The sequence below is a fragment of the Mobula hypostoma genome, chromosome 9 (genome assembly GCF_963921235.1).
Source record: "Mobula hypostoma chromosome 9, sMobHyp1.1, whole genome shotgun sequence".
Taxonomy (NCBI): Eukaryota; Metazoa; Chordata; class Chondrichthyes; order Myliobatiformes; family Myliobatidae; genus Mobula; species Mobula hypostoma.
The window spans coordinates 43,229,357-43,252,672 of NC_086105.1; the positions used below are offsets into that span (position 1 = coordinate 43,229,357).

General features: G+C 40.8%; 1 protein-coding gene and 1 long non-coding RNA gene across 7 annotated transcripts in view; one reads left to right on the forward strand and one right to left on the reverse strand.

The window, feature by feature from the left end:
- The window catches only part of LOC134351681 (uncharacterized), a 30,475-nt gene extending 9,444 nt beyond the window's left edge, over positions 1-21,031 (forward strand). The window contains exons 2-3 of the long non-coding RNA XR_010019231.1: positions 3,755-3,843; positions 20,284-21,031. This is a non-coding gene — a long non-coding RNA (uncharacterized LOC134351681). The remainder of the gene's footprint in view (positions 1-3,754; positions 3,844-20,283) is intronic.
- The window catches only part of LOC134351680 (metabotropic glutamate receptor 8-like), a 440,260-nt gene that overhangs the window by 14,532 nt on the left and 402,412 nt on the right, over positions 1-23,316 (reverse strand). For all 6 annotated transcript variants that reach the window (XM_063058170.1, XM_063058165.1, XM_063058168.1 and 3 more), the window contains one exon: positions 392-638. In XM_063058170.1, the coding sequence (XP_062914240.1) occupies positions 392-638 (247 nt within the window). The remainder of the gene's footprint in view (positions 1-391; positions 639-23,316) is intronic.

The following is a 23,316-nucleotide window of genomic DNA, read 5'->3' on the forward strand; positions in this document are numbered from 1 at the left end:
AAACAGTTGATTACCTAATCATGAATTAATAAAAGCTAATGGAAGCTTGCTAGTAACAAAACATTTAATAATGATTGATTATAATAATCCAATATTTATTTCTTCTAATTTCTTTGTTGCCTTTATTTTCACAAAGCAGCTTTCACCGCTGTGAAATATTGTAAAGCTCACGGACAAGTTTGCCTCAGTCTGTCCACTGTGTACACTGTAGCAATCTGGGGACATGCAGAAGACAACATGATAGCTTTCATCTTCTGTTATATCTCTGAAAAATAAAAATAGCTTGCAACCAATAACTAAATATAATAAAATCCCAGTGATTGAAAGATTTAAGAGCTCTCTATGTATGTTCATTTAATTCAAGACAGTGCATAAAGAAAATTTCACTTACTGTTTGTTTCTAGGCTTTCACAGAGTTCAGTTTTGACCTCTCCATTTGGTCTGTCACTTGCTTTTTGTGACAGTTTGTTTGACATTGTGGCTGCCGTCACCACTGCCTTGAAGCTACGCTTGCGTTTTTGCACGTTCTGTTCTGGATGGAAGATGATAATGTACACCTTAGGCATGTACAGCATGCCTAGGGATACCGAAGCACTTAAACTCATGGAAATAGTAAGGGTTGTTGTCTGAATGTACATCTGCAAAGAAAAGAAAAATAAGAGAAATTTTAATTGAAGGTCAAGAACCACTGATTTCTACAGATCAAATTACAAGTGTATTGCTTCTATCAAACAGAGTGTAAAATGATTGAACAGTGGAAGGACGTGATGCATGAAGAATTTAATTTGTTCATGCGACAGGGGAAAAATCACATTATTTTTCGGTAAACGTTTAAAAGCTAATTCTGTACCATATCAATGTTATATAAGCCAAGTTTCAATTTGCACTGATGGTGAACAAATGTTTAGTGGATAAGATTCCTATGACCATTATTTTATTTGCAAATGGATTTAATATCTGATGAAATCAAAGCAACAAACACATGAACTGTTTTCCATCATTATAAATAATGACTAGAAGACTACTATTGGTCAATTATGCTTCATTTCTGAAACTAACTTTAAACCACACTGATCCAAAATTACAGAGTACTTATTTTAATCCAATCTCTTTATCCTGCAACAACACAGCACTCAAAATCCAAAAATGTAGCCCTGCTCTGGGGGAACTACAATTCAGTAGAAGTTTGAAAACAAATTTTATTACAGATAGTAATTGGGCTTCTGTCTATTTCCAGTATTTTCCACTACTAATTAAAAAGCGAAGTGTGGATATTTATTACTTGTTATTGAGTAAATGCCTTATCACTGCATCGAGGAAAGGGATTTCTGATGAAATTTTACCAACAGGCAATGTCAGGAGGACTATTCAGAAGAGCAAAAGAAGCCACATCCAAACAAAATAACCCTCTCCACATTCCAGTCTTGAACACATTAATATTTCTCTGGGAGAGCCCAGAATATAACTCTTACCCCTACATCCTGTAGTGCAATCCATTTACATTAAACATGATGCATACATAATGTTCCCCTATAACTTACATGGCTTCAGGCACATGCTCCTGATGAGTGGAACTTGCCTCACGCAACTGAAGCCACTCCACAAAATGCACCTTTCTCAGATCAGATCAGCATTAGATATTGTTTGGGATCTAGGATGCTTTCGATTGCTTCTTGACATTGATGCATGGAAGAAGCAATATAGTGCAGGTATACCATCTCTACATGCAACCTCCCTCAGATTTCCTTGCCTCTCCTAAGATGCATCCTCAGTAACAGAGTGCAGGTTTATCAGAGATATGAACTTTGCTTGGGGGATCAAATACAATCAGTGCAAGAAGAACATAAGCAGCTGTGGCATGAGTTTAGATATTGTGTAATCATGTTGTCCACTGCAGAGATCCTAAGAGTTTTTATGGAGAAAGCCTGAACCAGTCTGTAGATGGGATCAAATTTACCTTGACCTCATTGATAAAGAGCGCACATTACTAGCTCCTTTTTTTGTTGAAACATGGTGGTATGTGCAATATCAGCAGCTGCCACACTAGTGTGACTTATCCTTGAAACAGCAAGTACATTATGAGCATTAAGTAAGAATATTTTTTCTGTACTGTGCTACTCTCTTGACATGGGGAAAAGCTGAGAATGGTGCCCACAAGCTTGAGAAGATGATAATGCACCAATCTGCTGGCATTCAAAGCTCTCGGTCACCAAAGAGTTGGCTCCAAGCTGAAGAGTGAAGAGCGCAGAAGCCAATCCTAGTGACTCAAACTCTGACAGTGCATCAGCTTTGGGCTTGATGGTTGAAACAGTGACCAAGAGCTCTGAATGCCAGGAGAATGGTGCATCATCATCTGCCCCATCCCAGAGAGGTTGCTTTGTGTCCAGGACACTCACTCTTCATTTTGGAGCCAACCGTTTGCCCAATCCAAACAGTATAATGGATGAGCTGGTGGGTGGATCAGAGGCTATGCCTCTGTTCCCAAAGTGAGCTTGGATGTGCCTCATGGAAGAGAGCATGAGGCACATCCAACCTGACTTTGCTTGAATGAGTCTGATCGCGTGCTGCCTCCCTTATTCCAACAGAAACCTGATCATGACCAGCATCAGGTTACTCAATAAGGACAGAGAACAGCCCACATGTTGCACTTCTCTTCTCCATGAGCATATCAAACATGTCACCCTTCCTGTTGCTGCTCCTTTGTTGCAGGGACCAGACTTCTAGCTGAAAGGCGGGAGGGCACAGAAGCAAGCAGATTTTATGTGGCCTCCACAACAGTTGTCGACGGGACTGTTGCTAAGCCCTTGCAAGGAAGCACTCTTGCCTCAAAAAGAATGTCTTTGTTCTGTGGCATTCCACAGTCTCTTGCAAGAGCATGTACTCTTCCACTCTCCTTGTTAACTCATTCATTTGGCCAGGCGGGTCTGACTGTGTGCTAACTATCCACACCAGACTTGTCACAACAGCCTCCCAATCACCTCATCCCAGATATCGTAGACCACCCCTGCATACAGATTCCTCATCATGATGCCACACTGCAGTCCATTAGCGCCTGGTATTAATCTCTCTGACCAATGCTCATCCCTCTTTGTGCCAGTGACTGAGCAGCTGCTGTGGGGTGCCAGTGATCCACCTCTTTTCCTCCTGCATCCCTTTCTGCTCTTCCTGTTCTATCGGCAGACAGAAGTGCCTGTCCTGCTACTCTGAATAGGCAAAACAGGCAGAGGCTGGACTGCCAAGCTGCAGCAGGGACACCTTGATAGCGGAGTAGCAGTGCATGAGGTGGTGCGTGTGCTGATGGCCAATTGAATGAAAGGGGATGTAGCAATTACTATTAGTGAGCATACTTGGGGCATCACACTTGTGATGGAGATGTAGGTAGCTGGTGATCTTTCCACCCAACAAGTGCAGGATGGTCACCCCTGTTGGTGTGAGGTACTATACGGGTGAAGGACTCCTCCAATGTGGTGGCCTTTGCTGAAGTTGAGGAGAAGAAGGATATTTTGTGTGCTTTCATATTTTCTTTGAAGGCATGACCTCAGTGTGGGTGGTAGCTGCCAACGGCGGAGTGAGAGCTGAGGGTGCTGTCAGATAAGGTGAGGTGTGGGGGAACTGTGGGAGTGAGAATTTAAATGTTATTTGAATGAGTTTCATGGCGTTCCTCCTTCTAGCCTGCACCATTTGCCACTGTGGTTGAATTTGAAATCCTCTTTCTTTCTTTTCTTCCCTCACCTCCCTCCCCTCCTCCCTGCAGCTTTAACGTGCATTCCTCTGTCCGGTTTTAAGAGCTGATGAGCTTCTGTGATTGGTGCACAGCAGAGCAAAGGCACCTAGCTAAACCAGGTGAGTCCTATCAGAAAGTACACAGATCCTGTATTAGCTTCTGTTTCCAGCCGAAAAGCATGCTGCTGTCAGTTTCAACATCTTTTTCGACAATGTCATGATTTTTGAGGGGGAACCAGATGGTCATTAGAGCTGTACAAAGGATAGACCCCAGTTTCTAAACAATGGAATTCTCTCCATTGATGGAATTTGGACTCATAAACCATTTAGTGAGCTGACAATAAGTTGCTTGGATATAGAGCTATTGCTTCTACCTATCTTCTTCAGATTATTACTGGAATAGAAAAGCATGCTTCTTAGTGAAAAATAAATATACATAATTTGTAAAGCTATGTTGTAATTTACATTGTGTGCACTGACTAGATATAATAAATGTACATGCCCAGAAGTAGATGTAGATGAAGCAGTAAGATAGATCCTTCATTGTAAAACCTATGAAGAGTCAGCCAACAACTGTTCCAATGACCAGAATATAACCAAGCTCACATGACTGACAATGCAATTTAAAATACTGTACATTAATCTCCCCAGAGTTTAGCTCACTAAACAGTCTAAGCTAAACAAGTTGAGCTTAGCTTCCAAAAGGTACCCCCACCTACCCCTTGTCAGGAAAGACATTATCCTACAAGAGCAAGAAAGCTTCCACAGCGATTCAATCTTTTGGCCTGAATGGGACAATTTAAAATTTAATACACTGTGGATGTCTGTGTAATAGTTATATTATACAGCATACTATGTATATAAGCTGAGATGCGTTCATAGTGAGTTGAAGATAAGCAGGGAAGGGTGTAGTGTATTTAATATTTCAGTAATCTTTGAGTAATATTGTAAATATACTGTTTGATAAAGCATTCTTTATTGTTTACATTGGATTTCAAGTTATATGTAAAAGTACGTAAATGGCATATGTCATTACATCACTACATCATGTGCGTGCCCCTCACTTAAAGTAAAAATTAAGCTAAGACTCGTTATTTTTGCCTCTGTGCTTTTCTTTTCAATTACTTCCATGTTTTGGAGTTATAAAACAACAAAAGCATCTAAATCCGTACATTCCTCAGGTAAGCATCAAGCTAATCACCCATTTAGTGTAAGGATTAAATAAAATATTTTTTAGCAGAAGGAATGCAAAACATAAGCACAGATTGATGTAATTCCAAATGTTGAAATATTCACACATTTTCAGATAAGGTTTTGCCTGTGGCTATATGATATCACTGCATACAGCAGTGTAAATAAGCATTAACTTATAGATGTTAGGAGCCGATTCAACTTCCCACAAATCAAGCAAGAAATACCTTCAGTACTCTAGATTTTCATTTTCTCTCACGTCTTTAACAATTTCCATCCCTACTCCTTGGAGAAAATTTTTTGTGGCATATTGTAAAACATTCTAGTTTGGAGGAAATTGAATCCATTGGTAGGTGTTTGGTGCGGTATGAATTGGAGCGAAAATGACAAAGAAACATTAGAAATGAGAACATCTGCAGGTGCTGGAAATCCAAGCAGCACACACATATGGAAAAGAGTATAATCAACGTTTTGGGCCAAGAGCTTTTGGCAGGAAATTTATTAGGCCCTGTTAATGTTGAGAACTCTACAACAGCCTTCCAGCACTAGACACAATTTAAAACAGCAGGAAAGAAACAACAGGGTTCATTGACACATGTTTCTATTGCTGTTCATTCATGTTATGTTTTCCATAAGCTAAAATTAAAGTGATTGGCATCAAGAAATTTTCTAGGTTTTCAATCAACAGAAGCATTCTTCAGTACCAACTTACAGGTTTTAGTAGATTTAGAATAGTTTATTTCAAGCTAGCTTTTAAAAAATCTATTCCAAATTACATCTACTATTTGAAAGATGAGTACGGACGTGCTTCTAAATTTGCAGAAGGCGGAGCTGCGATTTTATCCAAATCAACCTGTAAAACTGAAAGTTTGTGGTAACTAGCCTTTATGCTTGGATGCTAATCTGTAGGATTGAACAAAAAGAAGTTAAATTGTATGAGTCATCAAACAAACAGATAATGCATACAGCTATTTTATGGCAAAATTAATGCTCATTGTCCAATAAGTTCATAAAACTATACAAGAGAATTTGAACTAATGGCCCTAATTTTCCAGAGAAATGTCAACAGTTTTGTGTGGGGCTCCTTGTATGGCTATAGGGAGACTGAGAGAGCTGGGTGAAATCCCTGACAGGTTCTCATTGGCAATTTCTCAACTGAACTCCTTGTCCTCAGCACACCAACTAGTCAGGTGGGTAGGGGGCGCTGTGAAGTAAGGGCTGCTTGCAAAACATGGACCAATGTTGCTTTATTCAAACAGAGTAAAAAGTCTGAAGAATGGGGAAAGCAATAAATCCAGTATAAATCAAGGATAGATCAAGGACAGATTGGGACATGAGCTGCGGTGACTGGGACCATACTGCTACAGTTTCCTCTCAGCTGCTGTATGTATTGTTTGCTCCAAGTGCAATTTCTAAACGATAGCACTCATTCTTCATTCTGAGCTTTTCCAAAGCCGTAATCTGAACAGGCATGAGCACATCATTTCTCCTGTGGATGTTCGTTAACTGCACACAGTCACATCTCAATCGTAGAGTCATCAGACTGATTAATTCATGCTGATGCAACTGTATTTCGATGCTATCTTGACTGTCCTGTTGTACATACTATTTATTACAAATTACTATAAATTGTACACTGCACATTTAGACGGAGATGTAGCATAAAGATTTTTACTCCTCGTGCATGTGAAGGATGTAAGTAATAGTCAATTCAACTCAATCAGCATGAAAACAGATTCTCTGGTGTAATTCATCTATGCCGTCTGTGTTGTGCAGTGACCTAGACCCATGTGCCCCTGTTTGGCACACGGAGAGAAATGGAGTTAATGTTTCAGTTCAAGACTATTCACCTATTTCTTCCTTCTCAATGGCCTCTCACTCTAATCTTTTGCAAAAAGCTGGTATTTTCATCTGTTCATCCTATCTAGAAAAACTCGGGGAAGAAAGCGATAATAAAGCGCCTTTCAGGACCTCTGAGTGCACGTAACATTGAATATAATTCCTTGTGAAGTGTCAAGAAGATGATCCCATAAACAATAATAGGATAAATAATTCTGTTATCTGTTTGGCTGAGGGATAAATGTTTACCACGCACCACGGTAACAACTTTTTCAAATAGGATTTCAGAAGGGATGTGTGAGTGATTTTTAAAGACAGAGAGTGTTGGGTGCCTGTAGTACTTTGCCTATGGTGTGGTGGAGGCAAATTCGCTCGGGGCATTCGAGGGCCTTTTGGAAAGGCACATGAATGTGCACGAAATGGGAAGCTATAGACATTGTGTTGGCAAAAGAGATTAATTGGGCATTTAATTGCGGGCTGGTGTCATCCATCTTTTAAAGACTCTGACCAGAAGAAGGCAATGGCAAACCACTTCTGTAGAAAAATTTGTCAAGAAGAATCATGGTCAGGGGATCATGATGATCCATGTCATATAACATGGCACATAATGATGATACTGAAATGAATCTGGTATTACATTGCATTTCAGTCTGGTTTTTACTGCTCTCGGGTGTTAGCCTGGCTCTTTAATTTGCTACTTCCAGCCGTAATCTTCCAAATCAGAAGTCTGAGCTCTAACAACTGATTCAGGGTTGTGGCTCCAAAAGCAACTGTAATATCATGATTGCTTTCAGACTATTTTGTAAATACGGCAATTTTCAAAGTTGGGTTGCCAGAAAGCATTAGCAGGATAAATAGCACAGTTGAAATGATGAGTCTTGTGAATTGTTCCAAAGCAAGCATGATTAGAGCAAAGCGGCAAACACAATCTTTCAGAAACAGCTGGATGGTCTTCTGTTCTTCCATAAAATGGACAGTTGCTGGCACGGAACTGTTCCACCTCTGGCTAAAATATATTGCTAATTGCCACATTGCAATAAAATAGCACAGGGAGTACAAAAAACAAGACAAACACAAATTTGCGCAAATTGCACTATTATTAACAGTGAAGCACCACACGCAATCACTTTTCATGAAAGAGATGAAGCACATAGGCCACTTTAAAATCATTGAAAGCATGGAGATTATGTTATGATATGCTCCATAGATTACCCGAATACTGAATAAAATTGTGCAAATATCGCCATTATAATGTAGATTTTATTACCTTTAACCACTTTGCTAAAATATAATGTAAAACTCTGCCCTGTGTAATAAAGGGTCAAGGCTCTCCTCACAGTACTTGACTGCCCGCCTTTCTGCATGAAAGAGTCTCCAAGCATCTGTCTGCTACTGTCAATAATTGTGCACTGGACCTGCTTCCAGTCTCATAGTTAAGTGTATCTCATCCCTCTTGATATTCTGACATTTGTCATTGTGACAAATCTCCTCTGCTTGCCCTCTTTCTTCATTTTCACATTGGGTTTGTGCCATGTTTCCTCCAGCCACCCTCTCGTGAAAAAATAAAACTTATCAGAGTTAAATTTAAAGATTAATCAACATCGGTTAGACGAATTTCAGTTAACTGAATGTTTGACCAGTCAGATTACTAGAGTAATATAGTCAAATAACAATAGTAATTCAAACAGAAGAATGTCAGAAATACACAACAGGTTAAATAGCTTCTGTGGAAAGTGAAAGAGATTTAGTGACTGAGATGAGAAATCTTTCATCTTTCTCTCTCTACAGATGCTGCCTGACCTGCTGAGAGTTTCCTTTATTTTCTGGCATTATTTCAGATGTCTAGCATCTTCATATTTCTGATTTTTAAAACAATTTATTTTTTTCACAAATATAAATTTAGATAATTACAAAACTGAAGTTTCAGGCTGTATTGTTTTCAAATGGTATTCACCTATTAAATTTAATTTTAGTTCTAAGGTACCATGACATCATTATTTGAATTTAAGATGATATCTGTGATCATAGAGAAGTTCTGCTGGTACTAGGGATGTAAAACTAGATTTTACTTGATGGGAGACTTTGAAGTAGTTAGGCCACCCATGCAGTAAGTTGTCTTGAATATTGACCAATCAGATGGAGAAACTTCACAGGTCAAATGGAGGAAAGAAATTGTTGATGTTTTTGATCAAAACTGAGAATGAAGAGGCAAGATAGTAGGCATAAAGCGGAGAAGGAACATGGTAAGAAAGGAGTTCTTGCAAAAAAGCTGTTTTACTGGCTTCACTTGTGAGTCACCGATGATCTACAGGCACTCATTGTCAACTTGGATACAACTCCCTAGAAATGACTCAACTTTCCAAACACTAAGTATGGGTGGCATGCATTTGAAAACTATTATCAGGTATCACGTATAACCTAAAAAACCCCGCAAGCAACTTAATGTTCCCATTTCCTCTGACTAAAACTCTCATCTCTCATTTTTTTCATCTCTTTCCAGTCAACAGAAATCTCATCAGCTTCGGGCAGAACCCTGGTGTGGAGACGATTCACTTATACACAAGTTGAGCTCAGTGGTGACCAGTTACCCATTTAACGTTGCAGTGACCATTAAGCTACAGTGCCCTTCATTGTTCAAAGATTACTGAATTATACTCAGTATCTTCGTCTGGCTGACTCCAGTTCAAGTCCAAAACGTGAAAGGTCAAGGTGTTTACCCCATTATGACATCCGGTGGCTGTAAAGTCAGTTTAGTTAAAATAAAATCAATGTCCAGAGAAAAGTATATTTCAATTCTACTTTAAAACTTTAAATTAAATTTTTGTGTGTTTATCCACAAGCATTTTCCATGATGACAAGAGGAACTGTACTTATTAACAGCTGAATTAATTTACAGTGTCAGTCTGGTCTGTGCTGTTCTTAAAAGATAGACTTCCAGAGCTAATCCTATAATCCCTACAGCTGGCACATTATTTATAATGGCAATTTGGATACATTTTTATTAAGGACTGTATCTTCCAGTGGGTTGTATAAATAGTGAATATATTATACAGTGCCTGGTACTTAAATATAGTTCATACTCCTAAAAGGCAAGGGTGTAACTTGCCAAAACAAAAGCTGTGGACAACCAAGGAGGAACGAACAGCAAAAGTCAAAAGCATAGTAAAACGAAAACTTTAAACTGAAATGTTGAACGTATTACAAATACTGTAACAATAAAGCACTCAGATTTCTCTAAATTAAAGCACAGGACCACAACATTGGAAAATCAAACATAATTCCATGATTTATCAAACACAGAAGAGGGAAACATAAGAACTATAATTCTCTCTGGTTAGAAAATTATCAAGGTCTGAAGTTATGGACAAGAGAACAAAGAGCTTTGCAATTATCAGTCAAGAATTTAAGAAATAATAGGAGGCCCTGCTTCACCATTGATGAAGAACATGGTTGGTCTGAATGAACTAAATGCCTGGAATTCCACAGCCGTCTGAATAGGAGAATTCCAATGTCCACATTCGAAGTAATCCAAATTCATTGAAGTTCCTGTTAGTCTCCTCCTTATTCTTAAACTATTCCCCTTGGTCCTAGAATCGCAATGAGCAGAAACATCCTTCCCAGAACCAGACTGTCAAGCCCTTGAGAATTTTCTAAGTTTTGATGAGATCACTTTACATCCTTATAAACTCTAAAGAACACATGCCTAGTCCACTCAGACTCTGTCCTATATGGCATAGCTGTAACTAGCCTGACAAATCCTCACTACATTCCCTCTGTGGCAAAGACACCCTTTCTTTGCCACGACAGAAGTGTTCCACAAGGCTGTATGCTTCGGGCAGAACCCTGGTGTGGAGACGACTCACTTATACACAAGTTGAGCTCAGTGGTGACCAGTTACCCATTTAACATTACACTGACCATTATGCTACAGTGCCCTTCATTGTTCAAAGATTACTGAATTATACTCAGTATCTTCGTCTGGCTGACTCCAGTTCAAGTCCAAAATGTGAAAGGTCAAGGTGTTTACCCCATTATGTCTTGCCTTCTTTATGACTACATCAATATGTTGGGACCAGGTTAGATCCTCAGAAATCTTGACACCCAGGAATTTGAAGCTGCTCACTCTCTCCACTTCTGATCCCTCTATGAGGATTGAAACATAGAAACATAGAAACATAGAAACATAGAAAATAGGTGCAGGAGTAGGCCATTCGGCCCTTCGAGCCTGCACCGCCATTTATTATGATCATGGCTGATCATCCAACTCAGAACCCAGCCTTCCCTCCATACCCCGTGACCCCTGTAGCCACAAGGGCCATATCTAACTTCCTTTTAAACATAGCTAATGAACTGGCCTCAACAGTTTGCTGTGGCAGAGAATTCCACAGATTCACCACTCTCTGTGTGAAGAAGTTTTTCCTAACGTCGGTCCTAAAAGGCTTCCCCTCTATCCTCAAACTGTGACCCCTCGTTCTAGACCTCCCCAACATCGGGAACAATCTTCCCGCATCTAGCCTGTCCAATCCCTTTAGGATCTTATACGTTTCAATCAGATCCCCCCTCAATCTTCTAAATTCCAACGAGTACAAGCCCAGTTCATCCAGTCTTTCTTCTATATGAAAGACCTGCCATCCCAGGAATCAATCTGGTGAACCTTCTTTGTACTCCCTCTATGGCAAGGATGTCTTTCCTCAGATTAGGGGACCAAAACTGCACACAATACTCCAGGTGTGGTCTCACCAAGGCCTTGTACAACTGCAGTAGTACCTCCCTGCTCCTGTACTCGAATCCTCTCGCTATAAATGCCAGCATACCGTTCGCCTTTTTCACCGCCTGCTGTACCTGCATGCCCACTTTCAATGACTGGTGTATAATGACACCCAGGTCTCGTTGCACCTCCCCTTTTCCTAATCGGCCACCATTCAGATAATAATCTGTTTTCCTATTTTTGCCACCAAAGTGGATAACTTCACATTTATCCACATTAAATTGCATCTGCCATGAGTTTGCCCACTCACCCAACCTATCCAAGTCACCCTGCATCCTCTTAGCATCCTCCTCACTGCTAACACTGCCACCCAGCTTCGTGTCATCCGCAAACTTGGAGAACACATTGGTATGTGTTCCTCCATCTTATCCTTCCTGAAGTCCACAATCAGTTCTTTTGTTTTACTGACGTTGAGTGCCAGGTTGTTGCTGCAGCACCATTCCACTAGTTGGTAAATCTCGCTCCTGTACACCTTCTCATCACCAGCTGAGGTTCTACCAACAATGGTTGCATCATTATCAAATTTATAGATGGTACTTGAGCTATGTCTAGCCACGCAGTCATGTATATATATAGAGAGAGTAGAGCAGTGGGTTAAGCACACACCTCTGAGGTGCACCAGTGTTGATCATCAGCAAGGAGGAGATATTATCACCAATTCGCACAGATTGTGCTCTTCCAGTTAAGAAGTCAAGGATCCAACTGCAGAGGGAGGTACAGAGGCCCAGGTAACTTCTCAATCAGGATTGTGGGAATGATGGTATTAACTGCTGAGCTATAGTTGATGAACAGCATCCTGATACAGGTGTTTGTGAGTCTGACATAGATTCGGCATGACATCTAAAACTTTGACAAATTTCTGTAGATGTGTAGTGGAGATTATATTGACTGAAGGCATCACAGTCTAGTATGGAAGCACTAATGCCCTTGAAGGGAAAAGCCTACAAAAGTAGTGGATATGGCCTAGCCATCCCCACAATTAAGTAGATCTACAGGGAGCACTGTCACAGGAAAGCAGCATCCATCACCAAAGACCCCATGCTGTCTTCTTGCTGTTGCCGTCAGGAAAAAGGTACTAGAGCCTCAGGACCCACACCACCAGGTTAAGGAATAATTATTACCCCTCATCCATCAGGCTATTAAACCAGAGGGGATAACTTCACTCAACTTCACTCACCCCAAGACTGAACTGTTCCCACTGAAGTGGACTCTTCATTTCATGTTCTTGATATCTATTACTTATGTATTATTATTATCATCATTATTTTCTTTCTCTTTCTTTTTGTATTTGCAAGTTTGGTTTTTGTGGCATATCGGCTATTGTCTGTCTTGTTGGGTGTGATCTTTGATTGATTCTATTGTGTTCCTTGTATTTAGAAACATAGAAATATAGGAAACATACAGCACAATACAGGCCCTTCGGCCCACAAAGCTGTGCCGAACATGTCCCTACCTTAGAACTACTTAGGCTTTACCCGTAGCCCTCTATTCTTCTAAGTTCCATGTAGCCATCCAGGAGTCTCTTAAAGGACCCTATCACTTCCGCCTCCACCACCACCTCTGGCAGCCCATTCCACGCACTCACGACTCTCTGTGTAAAAAACTTACCCCTGACATCTCCTCTGTACCTACTTCCAAACACCTTACCCCTGACATCTCCTCTGTACCTACTTCCAAACACCTTACCCCTGACATCTCCTCTGTACCTACTTCCAAGCACCTTCCAAGTACTGTGATTCCCACAAGAAAATGCACCTCCGGGTTGTATATGGTGATATACATGTACTCCCTTAGGTAAGAAAACTAATTTGGACAACACCCTGACCATTTAACCAATTGCAGTGAGACTTTCCTACTCCTGTATAAAAACTATCTCGTAATAAAGGCTAATATACCATTGTCCCTCCTGATTCCTTGTTGCATCTGTATGTTGTGTGTACAAGGTTCTTTTGAAAACTACTCAGGCTTGCAGTACATCAATCAACAAGCACAATGTGGTCCAGGAAGGATGGCCTCATTATTTTCAAGTTATATTCCATCCATCTGTATTGTTCTTGTCCACTTGCTCAGTTTGTCTATATCCCTTTGATGTCTCTGTACATCTTCCTGTTTACTTGAAATCCCAGCTAGCTTAATGATGTCAGCACATTTTGAATTATGACGTTTGGTCTCACAGCCACATTGTGAGTAATCTAGGGTCCAAACATAGGTTACACTCTTCAAGCTCAGAAGGCTCCATTTACTTCATTCCTCTACTTCTGTTCAATAACAGTTCTCAATCCATGACAATATATTGTTGCCCAATTCAGTGTGCCCTAACCTCATCAAGCAGTTGATCAGAAGTGGCCAGATAAAGTCAAAGTTCATTTGCTCAGTCTCTCTCAGAGTTTACACCCACTCTCTTTGGTTCACACTCTCAATCACTTCACATTCACCCTTGCTTGATTCACCAATTTGCTCTCCTAAATTACACATATTCTCTCCCTCCCAGTTCTTATCTTCCATTGCCTTCATTCACACTCATAGTCTATCTATTTTCAATTCTCTGCCTTGACAGACGTTCCCTCTCCTCCTTCTCATCTATTTTTTCTCCTACCCATAATGAGACCTGATTGCTTGATAGAATAATCCACAGTAAGAGCTGGATCAGAAAATAGCCTGAAAAAGTGCTTCCTAATTTTACTGCTGAACATTTTAACACTAATTTTAAGATTATGGGGATTTTTTAAAGTACATGAATACATTAAATAATTGAAACTGCATAAATGATATGATGTTATGATTCACTGAAGTCAGCAGTTAAAATTTGAATAACAATTTAAAATTCCAGAAGCAATATAGAAGGTTTTTGTTTGGTATGAGATGGCTTCCTATGTAACTTTCTGATGATTCACCTTTAGTAAGCTCCTTCTGCCACTTTCAGGGCACAGTTTATAGTTCCATACCAGCAAGCTGCAGGTATTGAAATAACCCTGCTTGTAGTTCCTACAGCAATACCCATACTGAACTACAGCAGGGAGCAGCTTTGCAATATTAATGCACTCTTTAGTTTTATTGCGTATTGGCTCATATACTTTCCTGGCTGAGTGTTAATCTTTAAATTGGAGCACTGTTAGGTCAATTTAAATGTTAATATCACTGCTGAGTGTGGGGCACAGATGTTCTCTCCAGATGATGCCTTGAATAGTTCATGAGCAATCTGCAGTTTTGCATTTAAGTAGTCAAGTTTACATTTCAAAACTTTTTTGAAAAGGATTTTGTCCACAGTTTTAAAGCATTGCTTCAAATTTTAAAAAATAAAGATGGTCATGTGCTAGATTAATTCAGAATTTCAGAATATATCCAATCATTTTTGTGGCATAATCATGATTTATCATGAGAAAATGCCACGAGGTTATATTACCACATCACAATACCGCAATAAGGAATTGCACATGCGTTTCTAAGTGATCCTCCAAGGGGAGCACAAACTTGTCATTGGGTTTGAAGGCTTGCGTGCCTCAGTGACCTGGAGAGCTATGTTGGCTGCAGTCAGGGCTTTATGCTTTGGCTCTTGGTAGGGTCACCCATGCCAAACAAGTTAAAGAGTAGAGGTCAGACTAAGAGTAGTCCACTGGTCCTTCAAATTCAGGGATTCAGTACAGGGCTAACAACTCTGATGGGTAAAACAAAACTGTTACCCAAACAGCAATGAAGGATCCTTCTACATCTAAATGTGGCAGTATTCCCAAGTCTCCGGTCAGGACGTGAGTGACTGACAGTAATGAAAACTGAGAGGAAGCTACTGACATGATGAATGAAGCCCTGAACACCGCCAAAGATGGAGGACCTTCGTTGCTGCCTTAAACACTAGTGACATAATGGGCAGTAAGTAATTAAGTTCTAAGTGATATTAAACAGGATATCTAAGAAAGCCCCAACAAACTTCAACTTGTGCCCTGTGATTTCTGAGCACATCAGACAGGAAGTGTTCATTTCCTACTCTGCAGGATTCCCTTGGAAATGCACTGGAGAGGGAGCCCGGGTTATAGGATTTAAAGAATCTGATTTAAAGATAACACACTCAAAATGTTGGAGGAACTCAGCAGTTCAGACAGCATCTATGGAAATGAATAAGCAGTCAACATTTCAGACCTGTAGTCCTTAAGAAGGGTCTCAGCCCAAAACACTGACTGCTCGTTCATTCCATAGATGCTGCCTGAGCTGCTGAGATCCCACACCCACCCCCAGCATTTTGTGTGTGTTGCTTTGGATTTCCAGCATCTGCAGACTTTCTCCGGTCTGTGATTTAGAGATAAAGCAGCTGCCACTTAACCAAAGTCAACATCTACCATACTGCTAAATACCAATTGCTTTTTATACCATATGTTGACATTTTGTTTGCATTTTCAAATCATTAACAATGCAATTTAAGGTGATGTGCAAAAAGATAATGGTAGACAGTGAATGGAAATCCAAGTATAATGGTCCTTTCTCTCTCTTCCATTGCTTACTCAGCAATGTTTAATACAGAAAGTTTACTAACTTTGTAGTTCTAAAGAAACAGTGGCCACTTAGAAAGAAGGAAAGAGATGCATAAGCAGTACTCTTCCATGATTTCAGGTTTCTGCTGTAAAATAAGAAATGAAACAGCCAATTTTCACATTGCAACATCCAGTATAAAGGAATGTAATTCAAGCCAGATGGCCCACTTAAATGACTTGAACAGGGATATACATATTCAGTGACCTGCACTCATTAATTCAAAATAAAACAAAACTGGATCAGTCAACAACATTTTGTTTAGAGCCATTGTTAAGTTATAAATGCTCAATATATCTCAGTCTTCATCATAGTTATTCACTCCCTGATGCACAGCCATATTCATGGATGTAATTTCCCTGATTATAAAGGTTTGTTAAAAATCAAGGATCATTTAAAATATGGGAAGATAGCTTTTTACTCAAATGGCTTTTACAAATATTAATAAATGGATGAAACTCCAACAGTGAATGGAGGAAAAAACCTACATTAGGCACCTTTTCCAAATGCAAATCTAATTTAGAACACAGAACATTATAACACAGTTCAGTCCTTAAGCCCCCAACGTTGTGCCTATCTGTTAACTCACTCTAAAATCAATCCAACACTTCCCTCCATTTTTCTAAAATGCATGTATCTATCTAAGGCTTTCTTAAATGTCCCAAGTGTATCCGCCTCTACCACCACCCCAAGCAAAGCTTTCAACGCATTCACCACACTCTTTGCAAAAAAACCCATTACTATTGCCCCTCCAATTACCTTACAATTATATCCCTCATACTTCTGTCCTGGGAAAAAGTCCCTGGCCAGTCACCTGATAATTAAAATAGTTTTAATATGACAATTAATAAGTCAGGGGGCAGAAGTGAGTGTAGTTGCTATTACTAGGGAGAAGGTGCGTGGGAAGTTGAAAGGTCTGAAGGTAGATAACTCAAAGTGTATGGTTGTGCACTTTGGTAAAAGGAATAAAGGAGTAGATTATTTACTAAATGGGGAGAAATTTCAAAAATCAGAAGTGCAAAAGGACTTGGATGTCCTTGTGCAGGATTCACTAATCTTTAGGGTAGGGGCTCCCAACACCTTTTTATGCATGGACCAATACAATTAAGCAAGGGGTTCCATGGACCCCAGGTTGGGAACTCCTGCCCTAAAGGTTAGTTTACATGTTGTGTCAGTGGTAGGAAAGGCGAATGCAACGTTAGTATTCATTTTAAGTGGACTAGAATATAAAAGCACAGATGTAATGCTGAGACTTTCAGGCATTGTTCAGACCATACTTGAACCTGAGCGTGGCTTTATCTTTACAGTAGAGGAGGCCGTGGATAGATCTATCAGAATGGGAATGGGATGTGGAATTAAAATATGTGGCCACTAGGAGATCCTGCTTTCTCTGGCCGACAGAGCGTAGGTGTTCAGTGAAATGATCTCCCAGTCTGCGTCGGATCTCACCAATATATAGAAGGCCACATCGACTCAGAGGTGAAGTGTTGCCTCACCTGGAAGGACTGTCTGGGGCCCTGAATGGTGGTGAGGGAGGAAGTGTAAGGGCATGTGTAGCACTTGTTCCGCTTACAAGGATAAGTGCCAGGAGGGATTGGGGGGGACAAATGGGCAAAGGAGTCATGTAGGGAGCGATCCCTGCAGAAAGCCAGTGGGGGGGGGAGGGAAAAATGTGCTTAAAGGTGGGATCCCATTGGAGGCGGCGGAAGTTATGGAGAATAACCTCCTCTACTGTAAAGATGAAGCCACACTCAGGTTGGAGGAACAACACCTTATATTCCGTCTGGGTAGCCTCCAACCTGATGGCTTGAACATTGACTTCTCAAACTTCCGCTAATGCCCCACCTCCCCCTCATACCCCATCTGTTATTTATTTATATACACACATTCTTTTTCTCTCTCTCCTTTTTCTCCCTCTGTCCCTCTCACTATATCCATTGCCCATCCTCTGGGTTTTTCCCCCCATCCCCCTTTTGTTTCTCCCTGGGCCTCCTGTCCCATGATCCTCTCATATCCCTTTTGCCAATCAACTGTCCAGCTCTTGGCTCCATCCCTCCCCCCCCGTCTTCTCCTATCATTTCGGATCTCCCTCTCCCCCTCTCAAATCTCTTACTAGCTCTTATTTCAGTTAGTCCTGACGAAGGATCTCGGCCCAAAACTTTGACTGTACCTCCTCCTAGAGATGCTGCCTGGCCTGTTGCGTTCACCAGCAACTTTGATGTGTGTTGCTTGAATTTCCAGCATCTGCAGATTTCCTCGTGTTTGGAGTAGCATGAGCGGTTTTGGGCTCCTTTTGGAAGAAAAAATGTGCTGGCTTTGGAGAGGATCCAAAGGAGTTTCATATTGAATCTGGGAATGAAAGGGTTAACGTATGAAGAGCCTGTACTCACTGGAGTTCATGAAGAATGAGGAGGATAATTTCATTGAAGCCTGTTGTAATTTGAAAGGCCTAGATAGTGGATGTGGAGAGAATGTTTCCTCTAGCATGGGAGTTTAGGACCAGAGGGCACAGCCTCAGAATAGAGGGATGTCCATTAAAAACTGAGGTGAGGAGGAATGTTTTTAGCCAGAGAGGAATGAATCTGCAGAACTAATTGCCACAGACATCTGTGGAGGCTAAGTCATTGAGTATATTTAAAGCGGAGGTTGATAGGTTCTCGATTAGTAAGGGCATTAAAGGTTATGGGGAGAAAGCAAGAGAATGGGGTTGAGAGGGGCAGTAAATGAGCCATAATGGAAGACCCAGTGGGCTGAATGTCCTAGTTCTGCTCTTATGCCTAATGGGTTGGGAGTTAAATAGTTTGTACTAATATCAATTATCAAATAGGAAAGGAAGTGGGTTGAAACATTCATTTTATATTTTCGTAATAGCACATTAACTTTTACGTTTTTAATTGTGTTAAAGTTCCCTGATGTCACATACAAAGCCTGGGCACAAAAAATTACTGTCATCAGCTGATGCACTAGCCCCTACAAAGTGGCAAGTGGTTGCCAACTCAAGACATGGAAGTATTAATACAATTATTATCTGTGTTATCTCCATACTTCAAGAAATAAGCTACCCCTCAGATTCATTTAAGTACCTGTTTGCTGATAGTACAGCTAATTCCATCTTTCATTGCACATTCAAAGCTCTATGTTATTTTATTGGATATTCCTGACCCATCTTTCAAGGCTGTGTTATCACCCAATTGGGTGAAGTTGCAATTATTAGGGATTCTTTGCCTTTCAAGAAAATGTTTAATTTCCGTGAAAGTTAAATCTTCCTGTCATAAGACATATTTCAAAGATCCACATATTACCAGAAGGAAGTAGGAGACTAAATCTTATACAATTAGTGGTACTCCTTAGCTCCAGGTCCTTGTGTGATTTCTCCTGCTGCATCCAAAAGGTCCCTCTGCTCTTTCTAATGGGGGAACGCTTAGGAATAGATTGTTAGCATGCCACCTGATGTCGTAAGCTTTAAGAATGTAAAATACATGTAACCTCTTTTGTTTTACAACACGAGTTAAAAATAAAAAGAATATATAAATTGGCAACAATGTAAGGTCAGTTTAGGCATTTGAGGGCTGCTGTTGTCAGGTCTAACGTTATAATCAATTGTCGAAACACAGAATGCTCCATGATGGTACAACTGATTCAGTTACTCAGCAAATAAATAACTGTCTGAAGGTTTTCACCTCACATTTCACTGATAGTGTACATTCCTTATCATTACTGGCACCTTGTCATTTCAAATACTGCATTCTTGCTCACTGTCATTTTCGAGTCAGGGATGAAGATATGGTATCGAGTTAACATAATGGAAAGCGATTCTACGTAAAGCATGCAATCTAGTTCTATTTTTTTCTTCCCCTAAAACTTCCTGAAAGCTCTAGCAAAATGGTGTGTAAAAAGAGAGAGACTAATACTGTGTGAAGTTTGGCACTGATGAGCCAAAACATTATCAGCTTTGTATGCAAGCAATGTGTGAAATGTGGATTGTCAGGTTGGTGTTACTCTAAGGGACAGGCAACATGCTCATTTATACTGACACAAAGATTAAAACAGAGTTATTGGGACTGTGAAGCTGCAAGAGAGAAAGTGGGCATTCAGTTTATATCTTTCAGGATTTCAGATGTCCCAAAGCGCTCTACCCATCTGACCACTGACGAAGTGCAGCAAACACCGCAGGCAATTTGCACACAACATGACCCTTGAACAACAATGTGCTAAAGCTCATATTATCTGTTTTGTTAAAGGAAATATTGATCCAAAATTAAAGACTGGCCAGAACACCAGCAAACCTACCTTGTTGTTCCTCAAAATTATGCCAAGGGATTACCTGGATCTACAAGTCCATCCAAGAGAACTGACAAAACCGTGGTTTAACATCCCCTCTTGTAAGTAGTGCCTTGGACAGGATCATCCACCCCCAGTTCTACATTCCACTACCAGCGCAGAATTTGTATTCAAGATTCTTACTTGGGCAAAGAAATGGTAAATGAAATCCGTCAAGCCTTTTGTGTGGATGATCATGTAATCAAATAAACTTTCCTGCAATCTGGATCATGCGTACGTACAAATAATTTTCACTCCTGAGTAAATTAGTTCAAGTACCTAGTGTGCAGTATGAATAAATATCTTCACTTAGCTGTTCCCTGGATCAGTTCCCCAACACCATAAAGCCTAATGAATGTTCAATGTCTAACTGTAAAAAGCATTGATAGTCTGGCACATGCTGTTAGAGTGATTTTTGGGTTTAGGTCATTTACATTTAGCAAATGGCTTTGGCAACCAGTCTTCTGTCTTTGAACATGTATTGTGGATTTTATTCCTAAAAGCTGTGAATCTCAGACCAATCAATGCTGATTAAAATTCATTTGGATGGCTCTGGTGTGTGTGTGAAGAGGGAGGTGTGAAGTTCATATGTGATTTCAAAGAAAGCATTGTCTATACTTTGTAAATATGGAATTGTCCTTTGATTTGTCGGCACATAAAATATCGAGCCCCACATTGGAACAGCAGACCTTTCCACCAAAGGTGTCTCCATATGATGCCTGCTGTACCTTGTTTTGTCGAATAAAGAAGCCGTTTTATATCTGCGAGTAGTTTTCTCCAGTGACTTCATTCACGCAACACATGCAAATCATGATACCTTGGGAGGCTATTTGGCCTATCAATTCCATGCTATCTCCAAGCAGAGTGGTCCAATGAATCCCCAATTTCCCCTTACTCCTGTAACTTATTCTCTTAAAAATGGGGATAATTTTAGTTGCTAATTAATCCACCAGAATATGTTTGAGATGTGGGAGGAAACGTTCATGGTCTCAGGGAGCACAGGCAAACTGCACGAACAACACCAATGGCCAGAATTGAATATAGGTACCTGGACGTGTTAGGCTGCAGCACTAACCGCTGCACCTGTGTACTGTCCAAACACAGATGGTCACCAGTCTACCAAGCGTACATACAAATAATTTTCACTCCAATAACTTGGTAATTCCTTCTAGCCTGATGATACTTGCACTATAAGTTACGAAACATGCAAAACAGAATTCAAGATTCAAGACTGTTTAATGTCATTTCCTGTACACAAGTGTAAGGAGAATGAAATAATTGTTACTCTGGATCTGATGCAGGGCCAAAAGAAACACAAATATAAAGAACACGATGATAATATTAATAAAAAACACAATAAATATAAATACATAAGATAGCTTCTATAAATAGATTGATTGCATGTCTATAATGTCACGCTAGGCTGTACATAAGGAGAATGATGGGAAATAATAAAGGTGTGGTGGAGTTCGTGGGTGGAAATGTTGATCAGCCTTACTGCTTGGGGAAAGTACCTGTTTTTGAGTTTGATGGTCCTGGCGTGTTACATAGCCTCCTCCCTGATGGGAGTGGGACATACAGTCTATGAGCAGTGTGTGTAAGATCCTTCATGATGTTACTGATCCTTTTCTAGCACCACTCTGTATATATGTCCTTGATGGCAGGTAAGTTGGTGCCAGTGATGCAGTGGGAACTTTTGACTACCCGTTGTGGAGTCTTCCTGTCCGCTGCAGTTCGGTTTTCATACCAAGCAGTGCTGCAGTTTGTTAGGATGCTCTCCATTGCACATCTGTGCTAAGTCCAGCTCTCTTCAGCCTCCTCAGAAAGTAGTGGCGTTGGCGAGATTTCTCGACCGCGTAGGATGTGTTCTGGGAGAATGAGAGGTTGTGTGAGATGTGCACTCCCAGGAATTTGAAAGTGCTTGCAGTTTCCACTGCTGTGCCACCGATTTAAGGGCCAGTGTGAGTTCTCCTGAAGTCGATAACCATCTCCTTTGGCTTGTTGATATAAAGGAAGAGACTCTCTACTTGACACCAGGCCTCGAATTCTTCCACCTCCTCACCGTAGGCCATCTCACTGTTGCTGGTGATGAGCCCACCACTGTTGTGTCAATGGCCAACTTGATGATGTGATTGCTCGGGTGTTTGGCCTTGCAGTCATGCGTGAGCAGAGCGTACTGCAATGGGCTCAGCACCTAGCACCAGTGTTGCAGGTGACAGGGGAGGGGGGAGGGGGAGGAGAGGGAGGAGCAGTTGTGGATCCTGACTGTCTGAGGTCTGTTCATTAGGAAGTCCAACACCCAGTGGCACAGTGGTGTAGTTAGACCAAAGAGCAGGAGTTTTTTCACCAAGGTGTGTGGAACAATGGTGTTGAATGCCCAACTGAAATCAAGAAACAGCCTTCTGTCATAAGTGTCCTTGTTTCCTAGGTGTGTGAGGGCATCTGTTGTAGAGTGGTTCGGTCAGTAAACATGTTGGTGAGTGTCCAATGTGATGGGAATGGAGTTTAGTTTTTGATACGTGCCATTATCAGCCGTTCAAAGCACTTCATGATGACTGGCATCTCTACCTCTGGGCAGTAGTCATTTGTTTCAGAGCGTAGAGGGTGCTTTGGTACAGAGACAATGGTGGCGGATTTAAAACAGCTTGGAAGAGTGATGTGATGAATATGCCCATGAAGGCATCAGTGAATTGGTGTGCACACTCCTGAGTATGCAGCCTGGATTTGTTTAGCCCAGACACCTTGCAGGGGATTGAATTTCTGCAGAATCCATCTCACGGCTGCTACTGCTACAGACAGTGGCTGCTCATCTCTGAGGGTGGTAGATTTTACGGCCAGTGATGTGTTGCATGCCTTGAAGGGTGCATCAAGGTTGGTTAGAGCATAAGGGAGGGAGGTGTCACTGGTACGGTCGATGCTGTTTTTTTCTTGCATAGTCAATAATGCCTTTGGTG